The sequence below is a fragment of the Ambystoma mexicanum genome, chromosome 4q (genome assembly GCF_040938575.1).
Source record: "Ambystoma mexicanum isolate Mex_15411 chromosome 4q, UKY_AmexF1_1, whole genome shotgun sequence".
Classification (NCBI taxonomy): Eukaryota; Metazoa; Chordata; class Amphibia; order Caudata; family Ambystomatidae; genus Ambystoma; species Ambystoma mexicanum.
This window is the reverse complement of record NC_090928.1, coordinates 1,185,285,940-1,185,307,231: the sequence shown is the minus strand read 5'-3', so window position 1 is coordinate 1,185,307,231 and position 21,292 is coordinate 1,185,285,940. Positions and strand designations below refer to the sequence as shown.

The 21,292-nt window shown below is 44.3% G+C and overlaps 1 protein-coding gene across 1 annotated transcript in view; it reads left to right on the top strand.

Moving 5' to 3' along the window:
- The window catches only part of DNAH8 (dynein axonemal heavy chain 8), an 8,835,797-nt gene that overhangs the window by 5,495,542 nt on the left and 3,318,963 nt on the right, over positions 1-21,292 (top strand). The window contains exon 48 of the mRNA XM_069608756.1: positions 12,664-12,798. Within this exon, the coding sequence (XP_069464857.1) occupies positions 12,664-12,798 (135 nt within the window). The remainder of the gene's footprint in view (positions 1-12,663; positions 12,799-21,292) is intronic.

Below are 21,292 nucleotides of genomic sequence, written 5' to 3'. Positions count from 1 at the left end.
GTTAAGCATGTGTTTCAGCTAAACAACTTAGAGCAATGACCTGGAAGTTGAAGGAGGGCATACAAAAGTGTCTATGGTACAAATACTTTGCAAGATGGAGTGTAGCAGAGACCACTGCTTGGTATAGGGCTTTGAGAGTTATGTGACGCTCTTGATGATCCTTTTCTCCTCATGTGCTCAAATTGGTCCTTCTATTTGGATGGCCCCGAGGATATGGAAGCACCAAAGATGCAAACTGTCTCCCACCTGGCCACTAGACAAAGAAATCTAGGATGGTCTGTTTTTGTTTTTGTAAGGTTAACTTTTTTGTTCATTGTTAGAATTTGTTTCTCATATGCTATGTAATCAATAGCGTTTCTGTTTTTGTTGATTATAAAATACAGACTGCGGATACTGTATTGCGACCGCATACACCAATAACCAGAGTTTAAAATAAATTAGATAACTAAAGATATCGAACCTCATGATCATGTCCACGATATCGATGTGGGGCTCCATGAATTTACCAGAGGGTCTGGGCAAGACCTCCCTCACCGACCTCTGATGTTGCAGGATTGACTAGTGACATTGGACGGAATGAATCGATGCATTTGACAAAATGACCTCATAATCTGAGACTCTCTGTGTCATTAATGTGGATTTAGATTTTTCTCGAATTGCGAAGATCGCATGTTCCATGTACAATGTCACCGGGCAACCCATAGTAATGGTCGAAGACCTTTCAATCGCAAAAGCTGATGCCACAAGAGCTTGTGCACAAGGGAACTGTCCATTAATTACTGGGTCTAGGCGTCCGCTGTAATATGCTAAAGGTTTGTGGCCTAGCAATGTTTGCTCCTTCAAATGGGAAAAGAGAAAGAATGGCTTCTTGTAATTCGAGGTTGCCAAGACCAGAGCATTGCTGATTGCAGCCTTGAGCACCCTAATGCAAATCCCCATTTCCTGAGGCCACTCTATCGGAACATTTCACCTTCTATGCTTCTTTAAGCCCCTGCAGTAAGGGCCTCACATAACTAGAGTAATCAAAATTCCATGATCTACAATAGTTAAAAAGCCCCCAAAACTGCTGCACCTGCTTCACTGTGACTGGCTGAGGCGTATTCTGAACTATGGTGGCTCCCTCTGGCATTACATTTCTTCCTGCAGGCAATATTACTTGCCCCTCATATACTACCTCTTTCTGCTTGTACTGCAATTTTTCTTGTCCACTTTGTACCCCTTCTCTGTTAGCAGGATGAGGAGCATTATTGAGTCTCCTTGACACTGCTCCTCTGAAGTGTTGCAGACTAATAGATCTGCCACGTAATGGATTACTGTACTGGATACATGTAAATTCCCCAAATCCATTTGCACCACCATGTTAAAGATGCTCAGAAATTCACAGTGCCCCTGGGGAAACCTTGTGTGCTCAAATCTCTACAATACATAAACTGTGAGGTATTGAGAATCTGGTGTAAGGGAACAGAGAAAGTGAATTTCTTAAATCTATTACTGTGAAGTGGGTGGATCCAGTAGGGATGTTACAGAGAATGGAGGCAGGGTTCGGTACTACTGTGAATTCTGCCTCAACAATATTATTGAGGGGGCGTAAGTCCTAGACCATCGTCCAACTAAACCCCTTCGCTTTCCTCACAGGGTAGATAGCCATACTTCATGGGGACACAGAAGGTTGTATTATCCCTCGCTTCAACAGCACAGCACCATAATGGTTGTGTAAATATCTTTGTTCGCCTCTCTTGATATGGGGTACTGCTTAGCCTGTGGTAATATTGCAATGGGATTCAATATTACCCTTACCGCTCCAACCATTTTTAGCAGCTCAATGTCATGAGGACTGCTTGTCCACAAATGGTCCAGCACTTTTCCAAAATTCTCCTTCCAAAATCGCATTGTATTTTTTTATGATGAGCCTGGTCTGTGGTACTTCCCTTTGCTTTATCGCTATCTAGCAAGGCATCCCAATTTCAAAGACCATCTCTCCTGTATCTTCAGTCTCTTCGAACAATTGCTCATTGGACATGTCCCTCAGTGAAAAGGTTGGATGAATGTACAGTACTGTGTGCCTCTCTACACCTTCCTCATCTGTGCTTGAGAGAACCACCCTATTCTTCCTGGTCGCTGCAGCCTGTAAGAGAATTGTAATAATGGCGCCTGGCATTACTTCCTGCAGCACATCAGGGTGAAATAAAAACTCAAACCGTACCCACCAAGTCTTATTTCTGATCCCCGGGACCCAACTCAACAAAACAATCACCCCATAAAGAAACAATGCTGTGTGTACGATAACCCCTCCAATCGTGCTGTCGCTATAATAGGCCTGGAATCAAGCTGTTTCCCTTACTGAATACAACCCTGTGGTCGAGCATACTATACCCTTCGAAAGCGATCGACATGTGGAGAGATTCACGGGGTCTGCACAATACAACAAAGGGACTGATACATTTTGATTACCCACCTTGATACGAAGATCTTCAGTATAAAGAACCGCTAGTATAGCCCCAGAGAATCCCTGTGAGCCCATCGTGCCTGACAAGGGGAACTCACCTTTTTTAATGCAAGATTTTGTAGCCCCTTTGTCGATCATGAATGAGAATGTTTGGTCACCTACCTGCACACCTATCCAGGGTTCCTCTTCCATATAAGTGGTAACAGACAGGCCTGGACACATCAGAGACCATTGTGGGCTGTCCTATTCCTGGTACATATTAGCACCAGGGAGAGAAAAAGGATTCCCTCCAAACACACTCGCTCCTGTGTAGTGTGTAACTGTTTCTTGGGGTAAAGGATTCTTCCCTCATGTCTACACCAATGCTTGTGCTTGCATGGTCGGTGCGTTTCCAAAGGTCTGTGCAGCCCCACTTGCTAGCTTCTGTTCAACCTGTGCCTGCTGCGATTGCAGATAGCATGGGGCAATTGGCAGGGTCAAGGCTTGCATCTGTTGAGCTCCCATGTTAAAGTACTGTGGCCGCTTACGAAAGTTTTGTGACTTGTGTCCTAATCTTCCACACGACCAACACTGAATCCAATAGAATTCTCCATAACACTTTCCCATCAGCCTATTCAACTGAGGACTCATTCCTCTAAACCCGCCAAATGACCCGCTCCCTCGCGGTAATCCTCCCCTGCCCCTAAGCAATCCTCTCATTGGTCTTGGACCAGGAACATACCCTTCCATCCACCCCTACGCCATACTCTGTTAATTGTGTCTGTGTTGTCCCGATTGCCCCTGCTATCCCTCCATAGAATTTGTAATTACTGCCCCTTCTAGACACATTTTCACCAATTTCTTTTGGACAAGCTTAGCCTATACTCTCTCTTTCTATTTCTTGTATTCTCGTACAAAAATACACAATGTGTGCTTGCATTTCTGGCCAACTCTTGGCCTCCATACCTTCCACCATATCCAAATCATTTAGGACTCCCTTAGAGAGACCTTTCTTTAGCAGGTGATAGAAGATTTCCACACTTTGATCCCACCCTTCTGCTGTCTCTGCTCACCACATCTCCTGAATTAACTGGATGTGTGTAGCAGAATCGATCTCCAATTTCATTGTCTTTGTCAATATCAAATTTATATCCATCGTATCTGGACAGATAACTCGCAGGGCCCCCCAAACCTGTGCCCTTTAATTATTAAAAGCTGTTCCATTATGACTATTCCTGTCTAACTGAACTCCCATATAGCCCAATTTTCTCTAAAGCTCATCTGACAGCTCCCCCATCAGAGCCATAATTAGCCTTTTCATATCCTCTTTGGCCAACATGACACCAGCGGTATGTGTCTCCAATGCATAAATCCACTTCCCCGCTCCTGCAGTGAGCGAAGGAAGTGTCTTCATCAGGTTATTTTTCCGGTGGAGTAGCAGAAACTGAGTTACACACAATTTAATAGAAACTTTCCCCATCTAGCCCCTACTACTATGGCCATGCGAGTACCCTAGCGTGTCCTATGATTCCATGGAGTATTACCTATAGCTGCTACTGGGCAACTACATCCTGCACTCCTTGCTCGACATCCCACTTCTTCTTCTTCTTCATAGTCTACTTCAGCTATCTCATCCCCGACCCTTCTATAGGCACGTAAGCTTACTCAGCACTACCATAGGGTGTCATCTCCATTTCTTCCTGCTCATCCCCTGTACCTGTGGAAATATTCTCTTCCTCCTGGTCCACTTTGACCTTTCTAATAACTGATTTATTGAGCCTCACCAAAACCTGCCCATGACTCCATCTTCATTCTTCTACATCCCTTGTCTCTCTTTCATCCTTTTCCCGCTCTTCATTTCTTTTCCCCATAGCAGCACTATTTTGTCCTCTGCTAGCCTCAGTGCTTCTTTCATTTTTTTCCGCTCCTGTATCTCTACCACTGCCTGCAGCCCCTCCACTATCCTAATAGCAAAAGGCCTGATCTCCTCCTTCTCCCTCGATCTTAACCATTGATCTGTGCTCCTAGCTGCCGGTCTCACCCTCTCTTGTTCCTCCATATTTAATCTATCTGCTAATCTAGCAGTTGCGGGAGTTGCTCGCGTCCCCCTCTCCATTCGTAATTTCTCTGCAGTCCTAACCATTGAAGGAGTTACCTTTCCACTTCCTTCGAGCTCCAGGAATCCCAGCCGGTGGAGGCACAATCTGTCTCTGCCTTGTAAGTAGTGGAGTAACTGCTGGGGAAAATGGAGGTACGAACTCAGGGTCTGTATACGCCTCTGTGGGTGATTAAGGATAGCACCCATATGGGGGCGGTGCAGAAGGAACACTTGCATCCTCCTTTTTTTGGCCCCTTCTCCCTGATTTTAACACTATGGCCCTTCCTGCCTTTTTCATACATGTGCCAGAGTTCTAAAACATTTAGCTGCTTCTCCACTTTTGAGCTCTTATTCTTGGTAGTCAAGAAGATATGCACATTCTCCAATTTACCTGTATCATAGCTTCCCTCGACATGCCAAGAGTTGATCATTTTACCCTTACTCTCCTGCCATTCTCTATGCTACATTAAGATTTTCACCTAATAGCCGGGCAACACATGGCACAAATGATTCAACTGAGTCTCAGTACTGCAACCCAAGTTATCAAAAAATAAATTCACCAAAACCCAATACTGAACCAAACCCGTGGCACAAAAATGTTCACCCAAGAACTCCCTTTTTACCCTCACCCTATTCCTTAGTCGTGCTTCACACTCACTCACTCATCGTACCTGTCTATACCTCAATTACTGTGCTTCACTATTTACTTCTGACTCATATACAAATGACAGCATCTTATCAACAAAAAAAATAATCTGCCGGCAAATATCTTTGAGATATCCCCATGACTCGAGCATAGGAGGGGCGCAATGTTTTCCACTACAGTACAGCTGCTCTCTTTTTCTAGTACAGCCTTCTCTACTACAAGGCCGTCTTTTCCTGACTACACGAAGTTTCCCTTTAACTACTTCAACTAACCAAGAAGACTGAGGTACGGGGTTCGTACTGCACAGCCGATGCACCATAAAGACTGCCACAGGTAAACATTAGAAAGGTATTTTATGGTTGGGCTTACCATAAGATGCCCCCCACCTTTAGGTGAGGGCTCTAGCCAACCAGACAAGCAAACTGAAGGGTATCAAGACAACCCCCCCAGTGTGCATGCTGGGTAGGATACCACCTCACACCTCTAAAATAATAAACTAGGTAATGAAATATATACCAGGGACTTACAACACAGAATAGTTCATTCACTCTGTAAAAAACATCCACTTTTCCAATCCCTGCAACCTCAACTAAGTCCAAACCCCATATTCCAGTTCCACCCTTACAAAATCCCTTAAATCAAAAATGAAACAACCCCTTTTTCCCTCCTTACTTTACCTCCAAAAGTATGCTCAGGTGACCGAAGTGCTGTGATGTGGTGCTCCGTCAAGCCACTCTGCACAGCTGAGCCATCGCACCAAGCCTCCCGGGAGCTTCTGGACCTTTACCCAATATGGCGTTTGCCGACCTCTCTTTTTTCACTGTGTATGGAAGACTGTGCAAAAACGGGTGCATGCTCTGTACGTAAAGCAAGGTTTATTGTACAAAAATCCGGGGCGCAGTTGGATAGTCCTGTGGAAAAAAAACAACTCAAGCCTCAGTGAACTACATCAGTTGATATATTGTAATACATTTTAGCAACAGTTAAAACACTCCCAGATATTTTACAACCACCTGCCCCTCAAACATGATTGGACAAAACATTTAAAAAGAAGTTCCATTTTTTTTCGAAATTCATTCTTTGTCATTGGTCACTGACAATCTTTATGACCATCTACAGATCATATTCGAAGTCTGCCTTTGCTGGGAATTGGTCCGTGGTAGGCCATGACCTCATGGTACAATGAAACATTCACATATAACATTATTCATTACTTAGTAACAACTGGCCTAGAGCCTTAAACCGTAAGTATAATTGCACATAGTCCACTTGAATAGTTTAGCAATACGAGTGAGGCCTGAACAAATAGGTTTTATTTGAAGTACACATGGCAATCTCATCCACCCCAGACTCCTGGCTCCTTTTAAGACATAATCATTTATGCGACCACTACTCCAGCACATACAGTCTCTAGTTTCAAACAATTGACCGCCGGTCACCCTGTACACGTCCCCATCTTTATTGCCGGCCTAAGCAAATGGTCAACTCCCTCTACACAACTTCAATACAATGAACAAGATTGCATCTGTTCCTTTGTGTAACTGTTAAAGCATAAACCTTCATGCTGTTTGCAAGCTGACATTTTACTCAATGACTCCTTCCTCCTCTGTCAACCCCCCTAGCCTGAAGAAACCAGATTGTCCCTGCTACCTAAACTTCATCATTCGGTTGCTAACTGCAAAGTCAGAATACAGTCACAAAACCCTGCTAAATGCATATTTGTATAAAACCTTATTACGCTTCTTTCATGTGTTTCTCTGTGTGATCAAAACCCCTTAGATGTTTATATATCTCCCTGTGCGTGTGTTGTATAACTGTTAGCCCTTCTTTACTGCAGGATTGCAGGACAATTCCCTTCTGTATGCGCATTGAAACCTTTTCCGTCTACCAGTTTCCATGTATTTCAGAGCACCCCGTGTAGATCGTGTTCATGTTACATTTGCGGTTTTAACATTGTATCTTTCTACGCGTGTGCAAATCTAATATGTAAACTCTGAAATGTACCATTTGTAGAGTAACACTAAAAAGTAACATATTCTATCCATAATTAACTCCGCTCGATACATTTGACATTGCAACATTGCACCCAGTTTGCCACCGCCTATGCCATCAATACGACGCATGCAACATGTAATCATGGGGACCCTTGCTGACCACCCCAACATATCTTATAAGTTACAGGACCCACAACCTGCTCTATCTGGTAGGGTCCGTTCCATGAAGCTAGGAGTATGTTTTCAGTGGTGATTAGGTGCACTAATACCTTGTCCCTGGGATGGGTTCCCAGATTATAATATTTCTCTTGCACTTTTTGAGCTTGAGTTGGAGGTTTGTTTAAGCCACTTCTTTTTTTAAATTATTGAAAGCATTTAGCTTGTCCTAGGCATACCTTTTACCAAATACAGACAAATTAGTAGTGTATGCAGCCCATCCGCGCAAAGACCCTAGATTTAAGAGTGTCCATAGTCCTTATTAAAGGACAAGTCTCAGCATTGTCGAATGTACAGTATCTGTTTTATTGTAAAGGTTCAACAGATCAACAGTCGACACTTGTTTCGACCAATGGGTCATCCTCAAGGCTATCTTTTTATTGGTTTCTATTTATAAATGTGGTAGATGCATTTGCTTGTAAAGTCACTAGCTTCAATCCATGTGGTTGAAATTATCATTCAATTTTTAGGCTGTAATGCCTGATGCATACTTATCAAATGATGCTTGACAATATTTCCTCTCTATAAAGAACTCTTTGGCAAAAATCACTGTGAGCCCATATACCTCACCACAGATCTGACCCGCAACAATACTGAGAGGTATTGGCACCACATATTGTCTATAGAGGGCCGGACTCTGCTAAGTATTTGTACTCTAAACTTAAGTGAGGTATATGGGCCCACAGTGATTTCTGCGCAATTAGGGAATTAATTCAGGGCCTTCACTTCACCCCTAAAATGACCATATAGTCTATACGTTCCACATTGCTCCAGGGTCTGAATCCAGTCGAATCGCCAACGTGTTTCCTTGTTTTTGATCAGGTTTTCCAGTAATAAATCAAATGCAATTTCGGCCTCCTCCAATCTGGTCATGTATTCCGATTGCCAAGAGATGAGGGTGGTGTCTTTATTTCCACTTAATGCAGTATTCAAAATTTGGAAAGCCCATACACCCGAGTGCTTTAGACATTTTTTCAATAACATAAACATTCTCCTATAACTTGGAGGGATAACAGACCTAACTCAAAATGAATAATCTGGATCAAATTACTTGAGAAACCCCTCGAATCTTTTTCCAAAAATGTCCCTCCAAGTAATTCCATAAACTACTGGAATACCCAATAATGTCTCAGCTCCAAACATGACAGCGGGCACCACTTTCATCATATCATTTTACAAAATTGGCATAAAAGAATATTGCCCAAAGTGGCGGTGAAGAGACAAACCCTGAGTCGCCAGAGTAACCACCCTCCTATTTAACATATCAGTATTTGCTAGGTCTCTTGCTGTATTATCTATCATTGAACCAAGATACCGATAATTACTGGATCTGGTTATCTCGGAACTCTTGAGGTGCCACTTACAATTTTCTTTTTTGCACCCTCTACGGGGGCCGAAAACCAGAATGTTTGATTTTGCAACATTTATCACCAATTTATTTTTGGCCACGTATGCTTTAAGAGCATTCAGCTGCCTCCAGAAACCCACCATAGTCTGGTTCAGGAGCACCAGATCATCTGCATAAATCAGCCACTGGACCGGACGCCCACCTATCTGAGAAGGAAATGCCTGAACCTTCCTCAAACACTCCCCCAAATGGTGCAATTGTGCAGCCCTGCTTAAGGCCCCTCGCTGTGTCAATCTTTTTTTAAAACTTCCCTTGCTGTGCCAACCTGACTCTCGTGAATGTCGCACTGTACAATTCTACAATAATGTAAAGAAGATATACAGGGCAGCCCCATATTCGTAATTTAGACCACAGAAGGGCCCTGTTAACGCTGTCAAAAGCCAGAGTGAAATCTATTAACGCTACATAAATATGCTTCCCCTTACACTGGGCCCTTCTTTTAAACCCATTTAAACCTGTGCCTATGCCTTTTACAAAACATGATTGAAACATATCACTCGTATTGCTGACCTACATCCAATCCTTCCGTTTTTCCAGAAACAACGAGGCTAACATTTTCTCCACTGTCCAGAAAGGCTATTGGGTGGTAATTTGAAGGCAGGGAGCAATCACTCTTTTTAAAATAGGTAATTCAGCTTTGTTTTCTCAATTTACTGGAATAACATCAGCAAAATATTCGGCCATAATTCCAGGTGTCTTTTTAGTACAAAATGTGAGATCCCTTGAGGTGCTGCACTTTAGAATTAGGTGCAGGATATCTCTCTCTCTTCACCCAAGTGCTAATTGCGATGAGTCTGGGCTTTTTATTCATTTCCCAAAAAAAAACAGCGTGTCATGTTGATATGTAAAAAGAAATGAGGAAGGAAAGAAGCTAAATGGTAATAGGTTGTACTGTTTCATTTTGTAGATGTCTCTCACTCCAAACACCTAGAAGTGAGGTACAATACGGCCCACCTCAGTCCTGAAGAAGATTGGGAAAACAGAGGGCGACACCAAAAGCTTGCATAAATCCAATTGAAACACGTGTGGACGAGTTCAATCTGTTCCAGAACAGAGAGTCAGATTTGTATTTTAACAGGGTGTTAAAAATGTGTGAAAATTTGACCAGATGGTCATAGTAAATATGAAACCAGAATTGAATGTACAAACAATTAATGTTGTATATGATTGAGTTAGTTTGATTGTTGAATGGAGTGAATTGAATGGAGTCAGATTTATATCTAAACAGAAATATGCGATGTTATTTTTTTGTGGGTGTAGTACGACCAATGTGATTGTTAGAGTTTTAAATTAAAAAATATATTTTTGGATAAAACTTAGTGATTACACCTCTTTCCATCCTCGAAGCTATGGTTCATATGTTTACATATATTTGATTCTTACCTGGAGGACCAGCAGCATTACAGGTACCCTTTACTTTGTTAGACCAAATATGGAATAAAGGAACCATAACCATATACTAAATGACACTCCAGTCATGAGGTTCGTTTAAAAAAAAAAGTCTGGTTTTATTCAGAGTATCTCGATCAGCCTATCAGGTCTCAGCACCTCACGACGTGTGTTCACAAAATCTGTGAGAGGAGAGAGAGAGAGAGACGTTGATGAAGCAGTAATATATATACATAATACATCATCATTGTACATCATTATTTGGACCACCCATATACACGACATGCAAGCTAGGGTTCAGTAATTGACAGTTAGGCACGTAACTTCATTCAGTCTAAACATTCGATATTTCTAGCCGAGGTTTGCAGAGACAGCTTACTCTTTTGGGAAACGCGGGGCATTGGCACAAGGAAGGATATGATGTTCTAGCAGAGAGACATTCCAACAATGTTATCTGGCTGCTGCGCTCATGGGCTAAGGGTCAGACGGTTCTAAAGCAAAGAAATACCATCCTTCGTGAAAGAGCACCGTTAGTTGCATATCATTCTCAGTTAACTGCCTTCTACCACAGCGTTTGCAAGACAAGCTGGCACCTGGGCCTCTGATTAGCCACGGCTCTTGTACAGCTTTAAGTCTTTACCGAATAATAAAACAATGTATTTCTACAGGGTTTCATATTCTGGTCTAAACGGGATTCAGAGTTCAAGCTATGGCCTCGCACCATGTGTGAGTCTAAAGCACAAAATATAGTTTGCAAAGTGGTACAAGAAATGAAAAAAGAAAATGGCGGACAATTACAAAATGGGTTCCCACTGGCCACATTTAGGCTTCGTGGTTTGCGGTGTTCGTTGCATGATGCACTTTGCTTATGCCCAACATACATAACGTGACATTCGGGCTGTGCAATTACATTACAGTTTAACAACTTGATATACTGCACGTATTGCAAAGGCATAAGGAAGACTGCTATGTCAGTTGCTATGTGACAGCTGTACCACATTTTTTGTGGGACTAGGCTGTATTCTATGGGTTGCAGCGCGAGAGGTGGTAAGGGTATTGTAAATAGTCTATCAATCCCTAGGCCAACTGTTTAAGTTCAAGGCTCGGCTATGCATTATATGCAGAACACATGCATCAATGACTAGCATGCAGTCCTCATGCAATATACATGCTCAATTGTATGATTTTATTTATTTATAAGTACAGCGCACAAACAGCCTGGAGGCATTGAGGCGCTTGTACAGGTACAGAGGTTATTTCTATATGGTTTCACATAAGATAGCTGCTACAGGTACAGGAATTTGCATTGGTTATGAGATGTGAAGGTCATTTTCATTAGTTTGACATAAGATAGCTATTGCAGGTACAGGAGTTTTCATTGGTATGACATACACTACATTAGGTATGGGGAGACGGCACAAGGGGTGTTTCAGACTTAGGAGGACAGCTGTGCTTTTAGCGCTTTACAGAATACCCAGTAGGATTCGATGGTTGGATTGGATGGATAAGATTGGATGATTCATGATAGGACACAGATACCACCGGAGTAAGTCCTGTAGTCTGTACCATCTCGTCACCACAGCAAAATATACCACACTGGATTCAAATGTGGTGGTGGAAACGCACAATCATCACCTATGGAAAAATACTGAGCTCAATGTCTGTGCCATCTCCAGGACTCCTAGTCCTCCAGAAAGAAACCACTTGCAGTCCCTCCTACTCCCCTCGTTCACCCACCCATCTGAGTCTACTGAATATAGGGTCCGGCACCTTGGAAATTATAGTCACATGCTGGCTTGCTGCCTTTACAGTAAATTAAAACAATTTAAATATGTATGCCTTTAGTGGCTGGAATGTGCTGCCCTTTGAAGTGTTTTAAATGTATCTGACATTACCAAACCTGCATATCTAGTACCCTGCTGTTTCCCTGATCCTTTTCCCCTCTTTTCCTCTCCCCTTCCCACCTTCATTTCAACCATGGCATGCTGAAGACTCACATTTGTATGCATGCAGCATGATACAAAACACCAAATGAATACAAATAAACACAAATACTGACAACATGGAAAAAGGTATTTGAAGCTATAAGAGTAGTTTAAGATATTTTTTTCTATCTAGTGACAGCAAAGTCAGACAATAAAGAACTGCGCACACACACACGTGCACACACACACACATACACAAGGACCAATGCCATTAGTTGGATTAAATGCTATTTTCCACACTCTCTTTACTCTACCAGTAGCTTTGTAATATTTTGGGTGTTTATTTCTTGTTAGTTATAGACACAGGAGAACATTGGCTATATGTACTCTCTCTTAGTCTAGTATATTAAACTGTGGTTCAATTCAATATAAAGTTATATAATGGGGGAATTATTGAAACGTAGAGACTGCTTGCATAGTTCAGCAGTATTATAATGCCACAATATTTTAAAACACGTATGTGACACAGATAGAAGTCTGAACACATATTTTTTATTTTCAGGTTCATTATGATTTTGGTCTGAGAAATATTCTTTCTGTTTTGCGAACCCTTGGAGCTCAAAAGAGGATTAGACCAGATGACAGTGAATTAAGTATTGTCATGAGAGTTTTAAGAGACATGAACCTCTCTAAATTGGTAAGCATAATTATATATTTGAACAACTTTAACGCTGATTGTTTTCTCTACTGAAATGGCGAGCCTATATTGCACGTGCGATTATCTTTGTAGCTTGGTGTATGGAAAATATACAATGAAGGTTGTCTATTTAGTGCCTAAAGATCTTGATTGAATTGATAATGTGTTTGTAATTTCTCCGTTTTGGGGTTTCATCATTCGTTATGGATGGCGTATTCCAATGTGTCCCGTGATCAATTGAAAGACATAGCGTGCAAAATATGATAATCATATAAAAATAGCAAAAATAATATTAGAAGAAATGTAATTTTCTTTTGTGAATTTATTTCTATTTGTATTTGTTTATTTATAACGCGCAGACCATCAGGCCCGGGGGCATCAGGGCGCAATTTGTACAGGGTTGCAAGAAACGAACATACAGGCAGATAGATTACAATAAAAGTATACCAATACAACATAATAAAAATCTTAATAAATTACATATATTACACATGGTACAGTGTCCCTAGGCTCCGCAGAGGAAGTATCCCTGAGGTAGTTGGGAAGGTAGCAGACCGGAAATCGTGCTGGGGAAGAGGCGGGCTGAGTAAGTAGGACAGATGTCTAACACAACTATTGCTGGTCAAAGAGCCAAGATTTGGTTTTATTCTTGAAGGTGTTGAAGGAGTCTTCAGCTCTGATGGCAGCGGGGAGGGTGTTCCAAAGTTTGGAGGCTAGGACAGGGAAGCTAGTGCCTCCTGCTTTTTGGAGCTTAAACCTAGGGATAGTAAGGCAGTGGGTCTGAGCAGTTCTTAGTGGACGGGCAGTGGAGTGGCATGAAAGCCGACTGCAGAGATGGATTAGAGCCTTGTTGGCTAGGCATTTGTGCGTGAGGGCAAGCGTTTTTAGGGAAATTCTCTGCTTCACGGGTAACCACTTTAGGCTAGTTCTGGCTTCTGAGATGTGGTGGTTACGAGGGATGTTCAGGGCTGCTCGAATTGCATTTTTCTTGGTGATTTGGAGTTTGAACAGGTTTTCTTGGCTGTTGCCTAAGTATAGAGCACTGCAGTAATCTATTTTTTCCATGATAAGTGTTCTCGCTAGTGTGACGCTATTGTGGGTGGTGAGGAATGGTCTGCAGGCTGAAATGAGTTTGCACGTGTAGGCAGAGGTGGACCTGACTGCATTAGTTTGTCTTGACAAGGATAAGGTGGAATCCAGGTAAAAGCCTAGTTTTTTAGTGTCTTTCGAGACTTGTATGGAGTTGCCGTCTATGATGAATGACTGATAGGATGGCTCAAGTTTGCTCAGGCGTTGTGATGTACCCAGGATAAGTAGCTCCGTCTTATCGTTGTTCAGACATAGCTGGTGCTGGGCCTTCCAGTCTTGGATGACCAAGTAGACGTCATTGAGGGCCTTGGTGCCAGCAAGATAATCACCAGAGATGGGAATGAGTATCTGGGTGTCGTCCGCATAGTTGGTGTAGGAGACACCCAGATAATCAAGCACATCAAAGAGTGGTTTCGTAAAGATATTGTAAAGAGTAGGTGACACGCAAGAACCCTGAGGAACACCGCAATGAATAGGGGAGGGATCTGCGGCAGCGGAAGGTGCAAAGACCCTCATAGATCTGTTGCTCAGGAAGGATTTGATCCAGGCCGCTGCGGAGGGAGAGAAGTTGGCAGCAGAGTGGAGGTGCCTGCAAAGGATCTGGTGGTTAACCAAATCAAATGCGGTGGAAAGGTCGAGGAGTAATAGCATTGCTAATTTGCCCTTGTCCTTCAGGACTTCGATCTGGGTTTTTAGGTCTAATAGAGCCGTTTCAGTCCCATGTCTGGGCCGAAATCCGGATTGTCGTAGACCTAACAGATTGTTTGATTCAAGGTAGTTTTGGATCTGCAGGTAAGCTGCACGGTCCAGTATCTTCAGCAGAAATGGTACTGTAGTAATAGGCCGGAAGTTCGTGGGTATGCTTGGGTCAAGGGAAGGTTTTTTAGTAGCGGGATCACCCAGGCGTCTTTAAGGTTGTCCGGGACAATACCTGTTTCAAAGGATGAGTTAATGAAGGCTGTAATGAATGGGGCTAAGTCATGGGCGGAGTCCTTAATGATGGGAGCTGGGCACGCGTCACCTTGGCAGTTGGATGGTTTCATCCTTAGGATGATGTTTTCTACTTCGGTGACAGTGAGCGGTGCGAAGGTGAAAGGTTTGATGTTGGCAGAGTTGGAGAGGGTGGGCCTAGTAGGGGTGAGTGAGCGGTTGTCACGCCTCAGGCAGTCCTGCTTTTCTTTTATTTTAGATTGGAGCATAGAGATTTTGTTTAGGAGGGCTGCTTGAATGTTAGCACACCATTTGCTGTCTTTCGTGCAAGTGTCTGGCGGGGAGACTGGGGTTTCGAGCTCTTTTAGGACTCTAAAGAGTTCCTTGGAATTAGAATCGGCTTGCATGATATGATTATTAAGCGATTCTTTTTTAGCAATGATGATGGCGTCTTTATAAGTGAGGGAGGCGAGGAGGAAGCCGTCTTTATGCTCATCAGATGGGTGGCTTTTCCAACGGTTTTCTGCGCAGCGTTTGGCTTTGCGGAGGATTCTTAGCTGTGGAGTGAACCATGAGTTGAGATGTGCTCGTGGTTTAGCCTTCCTAGGTTTGATTGGTGCTATAGTGTCAATAGCCGTGAGTATCGTTTGGTTGTAGACGTCTGCTAGGGAGGTGGGATCAGAGTAGGCGTTGGTCGCTGCATTAAGAGAGGGGAGTAACAGTGGGAGGAGTTGTTCTCTTGTTATATTTTTTTTATTGCGGGTGGGGAGGGCTGGGGCTATGGGTGTTTGGGCTCGCGGGGTAGCTTCCATGTTAAATGTTATGATGTGATGGTCAAACTCCCCCCTTCTATGCTTTTGGCTCGTATAGTGGTTATCGCTAAAGAGGGGTAAGACCCGTTGAATTGTCAGTTTTATCGCCCAATTTCATTATTAAATACCGATGTAAAAATTCTTGCAAAACTCCTTGCGAATAGGTTGGCCCAGCTTCTCCCCTTAGTTGTTCATGGAGACCAAGTCGGGTTTATCACTGGGAGGCAGAGCTCTGACCATACCAGGAAGACCCTTGATTTTATGCATGAAGTGGGTAGTAGTAATGTGGAGGCCTACATGTTGTCGTTGGATTCTGAAAAGGCATTCAACTGTGTGGAATGGTCCTATATGGGGAAAGTTCTGAGAAAGATGGGTTTAGGGGTAAGATTGTGTGGGTGGATATCCGCTCTATATAATGGACCTTCTGCCAGGGTATCCCCCCCTCCTGTACGCCCTCGCCCTGGAGCCCTTAGCTATAGCTATAAGACAACTCCACCAGATTACTGGGATTACCTGTGGGGATTTAGACTTTAAGCTATCTCTATCTATATGACCAATGTGGACCACTGTCTTCCAACTCTTTTGAATCTTATTCATTCGTACGGGGCTTTTTCGGGTCTAAAAATTGATTTAGCAAAGTCATCTCTTATGCCGATGGGGTCGCTCGACAGGTCCATTGAAGGGAAGGATCAGGTGGGAGGTATTAGAGTTGAACGCGTGGCTACGCCATACTTGGGGGTCCTGCTTCCGAGAGATATGGGAAACCTTTTGGAGCTTAATTTTCCTCCAGCTCTCGCTAAGATATGTTCATACCTGAAGCGTTGGACTCCCCTGACACTCTCATGGTTTGGGTGTATGGTATTCCTAAAGATGAACATTTTACCCCGCCTTTTGTATCGTTTTTCGGCCCTCCCTACTGTAATTCCAGACTCGTTCTTCAGATCCCTGCAATCCATGGCGCTGCGCTTTATTTCCAACGGGAAGATCCAAGAGTCAAAATTGCCACCCTAACCTTGCCAAAGCTCCACGCAGGCGTTGGACTCCCAGAATTCCGTTTATATTACAAGGCTGCACAGCTAAGGGTCATGTTGGAGCATATGAGGGATGAAATGCAAACCTACTGGTCATACATTGAAGATTCCCACACCCATCCCAGGAAAGTAAGAGACTTGTTGTGGGTCCCGGCGGCAGACCTCCCGAAGAGGGTCAGAACCCATCCGACGTTGTCAGTCCTATGGGCCCTATGGAGACAAGATAGGTCCAATGCACCCCTTTCTTCCTGGCCCTCTCCTCTGCCTTCTTTATGGGGCCCTACTTTTGATCTGGGGAAGAGGGTTTCAAAGACACCCAGAAGTGGTCCAATATGGGGCTAGAGCGGGTTGCGCAGTTATTCCATAATGGGATCATTACTGAATATCCCGCTTTGGCGAATTTCATGGGAGACCACCCGATTTCAAATTTTGACTTCCTTCGTGTGAAAGGCCTTTTGACTGACCCCAAGTGGGGGGCGTCCTTGGTGCGCCCCCTCAAACCCCTGGAAAGTTGGTTGGTGGAGGCGACTACGAGGAGAGGTTCCCTTTCCAGGATTTATAGCATTTTAATTACAGCCCAGCTGGAGGGTAGACAGGGTTTTAGGAAGTTCTGGGGGGAAAAGTGGGGTGAACCGTTAGAGGATGATGTCTGGTCTAGGATTAGTGGGGGGCTTCTGTCTGGTTCCCTGTATACAGCGGCTATGAAGCACAACTTTAAGATTCTCCACACATGGCACCTTCCCCCAGAGAAGTTATCTAAGATGTTCTGTGGTGCTTCCCCCCTCTGCCCCAGGGAGTGCAGCCAGAGGGGGTCTTAGTTCCACTTGTGGTGGGAGTGCCCCCTTGTGCAAATTTTTTGGTCGGAGCTCTTGGGCTGGATTAAGGATGTAGTGGGCCTCTCGATCCCCCTATGCTCCATTGATCTCCTGCTTGGGTTCCCCTCTCCAGTATCGGAGTCGAATGTCTATCCGAAGGTGGTCCAGGCCATGTTGAGGGCGGGGAGGCTGGGCCTGGCCCAGAAGTGGTGGAGCTGAGGGGTTCCATCCAGAGCAGACTGGCTGGCTAAACTCTGTGTTATTTTCACTTATGAGAAGTTGACAGCTTTGGTTCACGATACGATGAGTGCCTTCCTGCAAGACTGGACAGTGGTGCTTTTACACGAGGATTGTGGTTCAATGAGACTCTGAGGCCTTCGATCCAAGTGCTGTCTGACTTACATATTTTTTTGGTTCTACCTGCCAGTGGTGTACGATTAGTAGTGAACCCGAAATGTCAGCCTAATTGTTCTGCGCACTTGCTGGTTCCCATGAGCTGTAATTATTTTTCTCTTTCCTTTCTTGTCTCCATAATGCTTGATTGAGCCTGGTTAAGTACGGGTGGGGGGTGGGTTGGGGGGTGTGTGGGTATTGTTCTCTGTTCTTATTTCATGTGTTAAAGTCTGATGGTCAACAGTCTTTGCCTGTCAAATAAAATGTTCAATAAAAATTAAGTGGATAAAAAAAAGTTTGGCAGTAAATTGGGCCGTACGTCGTAATTACGTCGGATGGAATTACTGTTACCGTTGTGGTGTCTGGTGTATTTCGGCCAAATTACCACTGAAAATTAACTTTGAACCCCACAGTAGATGAGATTGGTGGCTTGGGACCGTATGTGTCCTTCTGGGTCCCGGGCTTTTGCCCATTTGCCTCCAGCCTTTCACCCCATCCCAGCACTTGCCTTGGGGCACCTACTGGCTTGTTTTCTCACAGGCCTGCACTTATTATTGGCAGGTGATCAGTCTGTACCACGCCATCTCTGCCAGGCACTTACTGTTGCTCACAACTGACTCCTTGGCACTTCCCTCTGTGGAACTCCTAGCACTGAACCCCTTCCCTGTCCCTTCTCTTTCTCCCGGCACATGCACGTTCTGAATGCTCGCAAGGCCTAGTAAAACTGTCCCTTTCCTGTTCATCAGTTTATTCTATTTGCCTTTGTTCCCATGTTCCCTCCCCTTTGCCCAGTGGGCGCTTTGAAACACAATTTCTTGATGTATAAGCGCCTTACAAATGCACAATAAATAAAGTAAATAAACAGTAAATCCACCACATTTCGGCAGAATTATTTTTACCGCCAGGAAAGTTGAGGTATTATCGAATCCGTGATTTACTGCTGAGCGTAAATAGCGTTATTTCGCAAACGGGAAGCTCAGTTGCAGCCATCTTTAAAAACACAATCCATCTTCAATCCACCATTTCCCTTTGTCATCCAGCTTCCAAACCTTGTGAACTCATGCCAGGAGACAAGGGCAAGACGAGGGTGCTAGAACTGAGGGACCACAAACCCAAATTCAGTGAGGCAGAGCTGCAGGTATTAGCAGATGAGGTGGTGGACAAGTCTGATGATCTGTTGGGAGCAAATCAGTGCAAAGCATCTGTCCGCCGGAAGAGCACAATATGGACTGACATAAGAGACAAGGTAGTTGCATTCGCCACTGTGCAGCAAGACATGGAAGACCGCAGAAAGAGGTGGAATGACCTCAAGGTGCGTGTCCACAGTCTCCTCGCCTCTCATCACGGTGAGACATCTGGCACTGGAGGAGGCACAGGGGAGCCACTGCACCTTACCTACTAGGATGAAAGAGTGGCAAGCATTCTTCTCATGGAAGGAATAGAGGGAATTGGAGCAGCAAAGATGGGAGCGGAGGAGTCTCTTATCACTTCTGCATGGGCGCACAAACACCTTACAATCCGATCGGACAGCTTCGTCCTCGACTCGTCTTTGCCTTCAATGTACGCGAAGGAGCATCACTGGAGGGTCCCTATTCGAGCGCCATATTTAATAGATCATATATGGAATAAAGGCACCATAACTATATCCTAAATGGCATGCCAGTCATGAGGAGCGTTTTCCAAACAAGTCTGGTTTTATTCAGAGTATCTCGATTGGCCGATCGGGTCTCAATGCCTCACGGCGTGTGCTCACAAACACTGTGAGAGGTGAGAGTGAGAGACGCAGATGAAGCAGTAATATATATATATATACATAATACATCATCATTGTACATCATTATTTGGACCACCCAAATACATGACTTGCAAGCTAGGGTTCAGTAATTGACAGTTAGGCAAGTAACTTCATTCAGTCTAAACATTCAGTATTTCTAGCCGAGGTTTGCAGAGACATCTTACTGTTTTGTGGAACGCAGGGCATTGGCACAAGGAAGGATATCATGTTCTAGCAGGGAGACATTCCAATGATGTTAGGACTATGGCACTCATTAAAAGTTTGGCGGTAAATTGGGCCGTACGTCGTAATTCCGTTGGATGTAATTACTGTTACCATTGTGGTGTCTGCCGTATTCACCGCTATATTACAGGTTGACAGGCGCACACACAAACCATTGGCGGTAACAGTAATTCCATTCGGCCAAATTACCACTGAAAATTAACTTCGAACCCCACAGTCGCTGAGATTGGTGGCTTGGGACCGTATGTGTCCTTCTGGGTCCCGGGCTTCGGTCCAATTGCCTCCAGCCTTTCACTCCATCCCAGCACTTACCTTCAGGCACCCACTGGCTTGTTTTCTCACAGGCCTGCACCTATTATTGGCAGGTGATCAGCCTGTACCAAGCCATCTCTGCCAGGCACTTACTGTTGCTCACAACTGACTCATTGGCACTTCCCTTTGTGGAACTGTTGGACTCCATGGGAATGGGGACGTACTGTTCCGCTGCCACTTGTTATATCCCAGTGTCGGGATATCAAGGCAGAATCGGTGTTACAGGGTTTGCTGCAACCCACCGGAAGCACCGGCAGGTTACTGCCAGCCACATAATGAAGGCCAATGGGCCTAATAACGAGTCCGGCGGGTAACCCTGCTGGTGCAACCGGTGAATTGCCGCTGGACTCGTACAATTCTACTGGCGCCTGACTTCCCAGTGCCACCGGGAGGTTACAAGTCCAGCGGCCCAGGAAGTCAGGCGTCAATAAAATGTTAGTCCCCATTCCCATAGAGTCCCAGAGGACACGATGGGAGTGAGAACTCGGAAGCGCTGGCACTGTTGCTAACGGTGCTGGCGCCTCCGTGACCCATCTGCCTACCATGGCCACTGCGCCCCTCAGGGTCAGACCTTTCGGGCACAGCGGCCCCGGCAGGCAAACTCCTAGTATGACGGTCCGGAAACAAGCTCCCCGGCACCCTTGTTTCCGGACCTGCAAACTTCTAATGGGGCCAAATGTCATGAGAAAAAATAAATGTTAATAATGATTGTTTGGGATAATGGGAATGATGAACTAGATCTCACAACGTATGCACATGGTTTTGCAGTGAATAGCATATGGTATAGCCATATGAGGAAGGTTTGCTCTCTCCACTGCCATGCTTCTGGCATCCCTAGGGTTTTTATCCCAAGTGAGGTAGAGGTGGCATATGCACTATGTCTATGTGCAGGGTTCGAGGGCAGTTTAAAGGGCAGTCAATTACGGCATCAGTTGTACCAATCAATGAAGACAGTTCAGTTGCCGATTGTAAAGAACAGACCATGCCCACAGCAATGCACAGTTTACCCAGCAATATTAAGAACATAATGTAAAACAAGTGTTATCCCTATAAGGTAAGTCATAAAGAATATACACATAGTAGGTAAACCAGTTT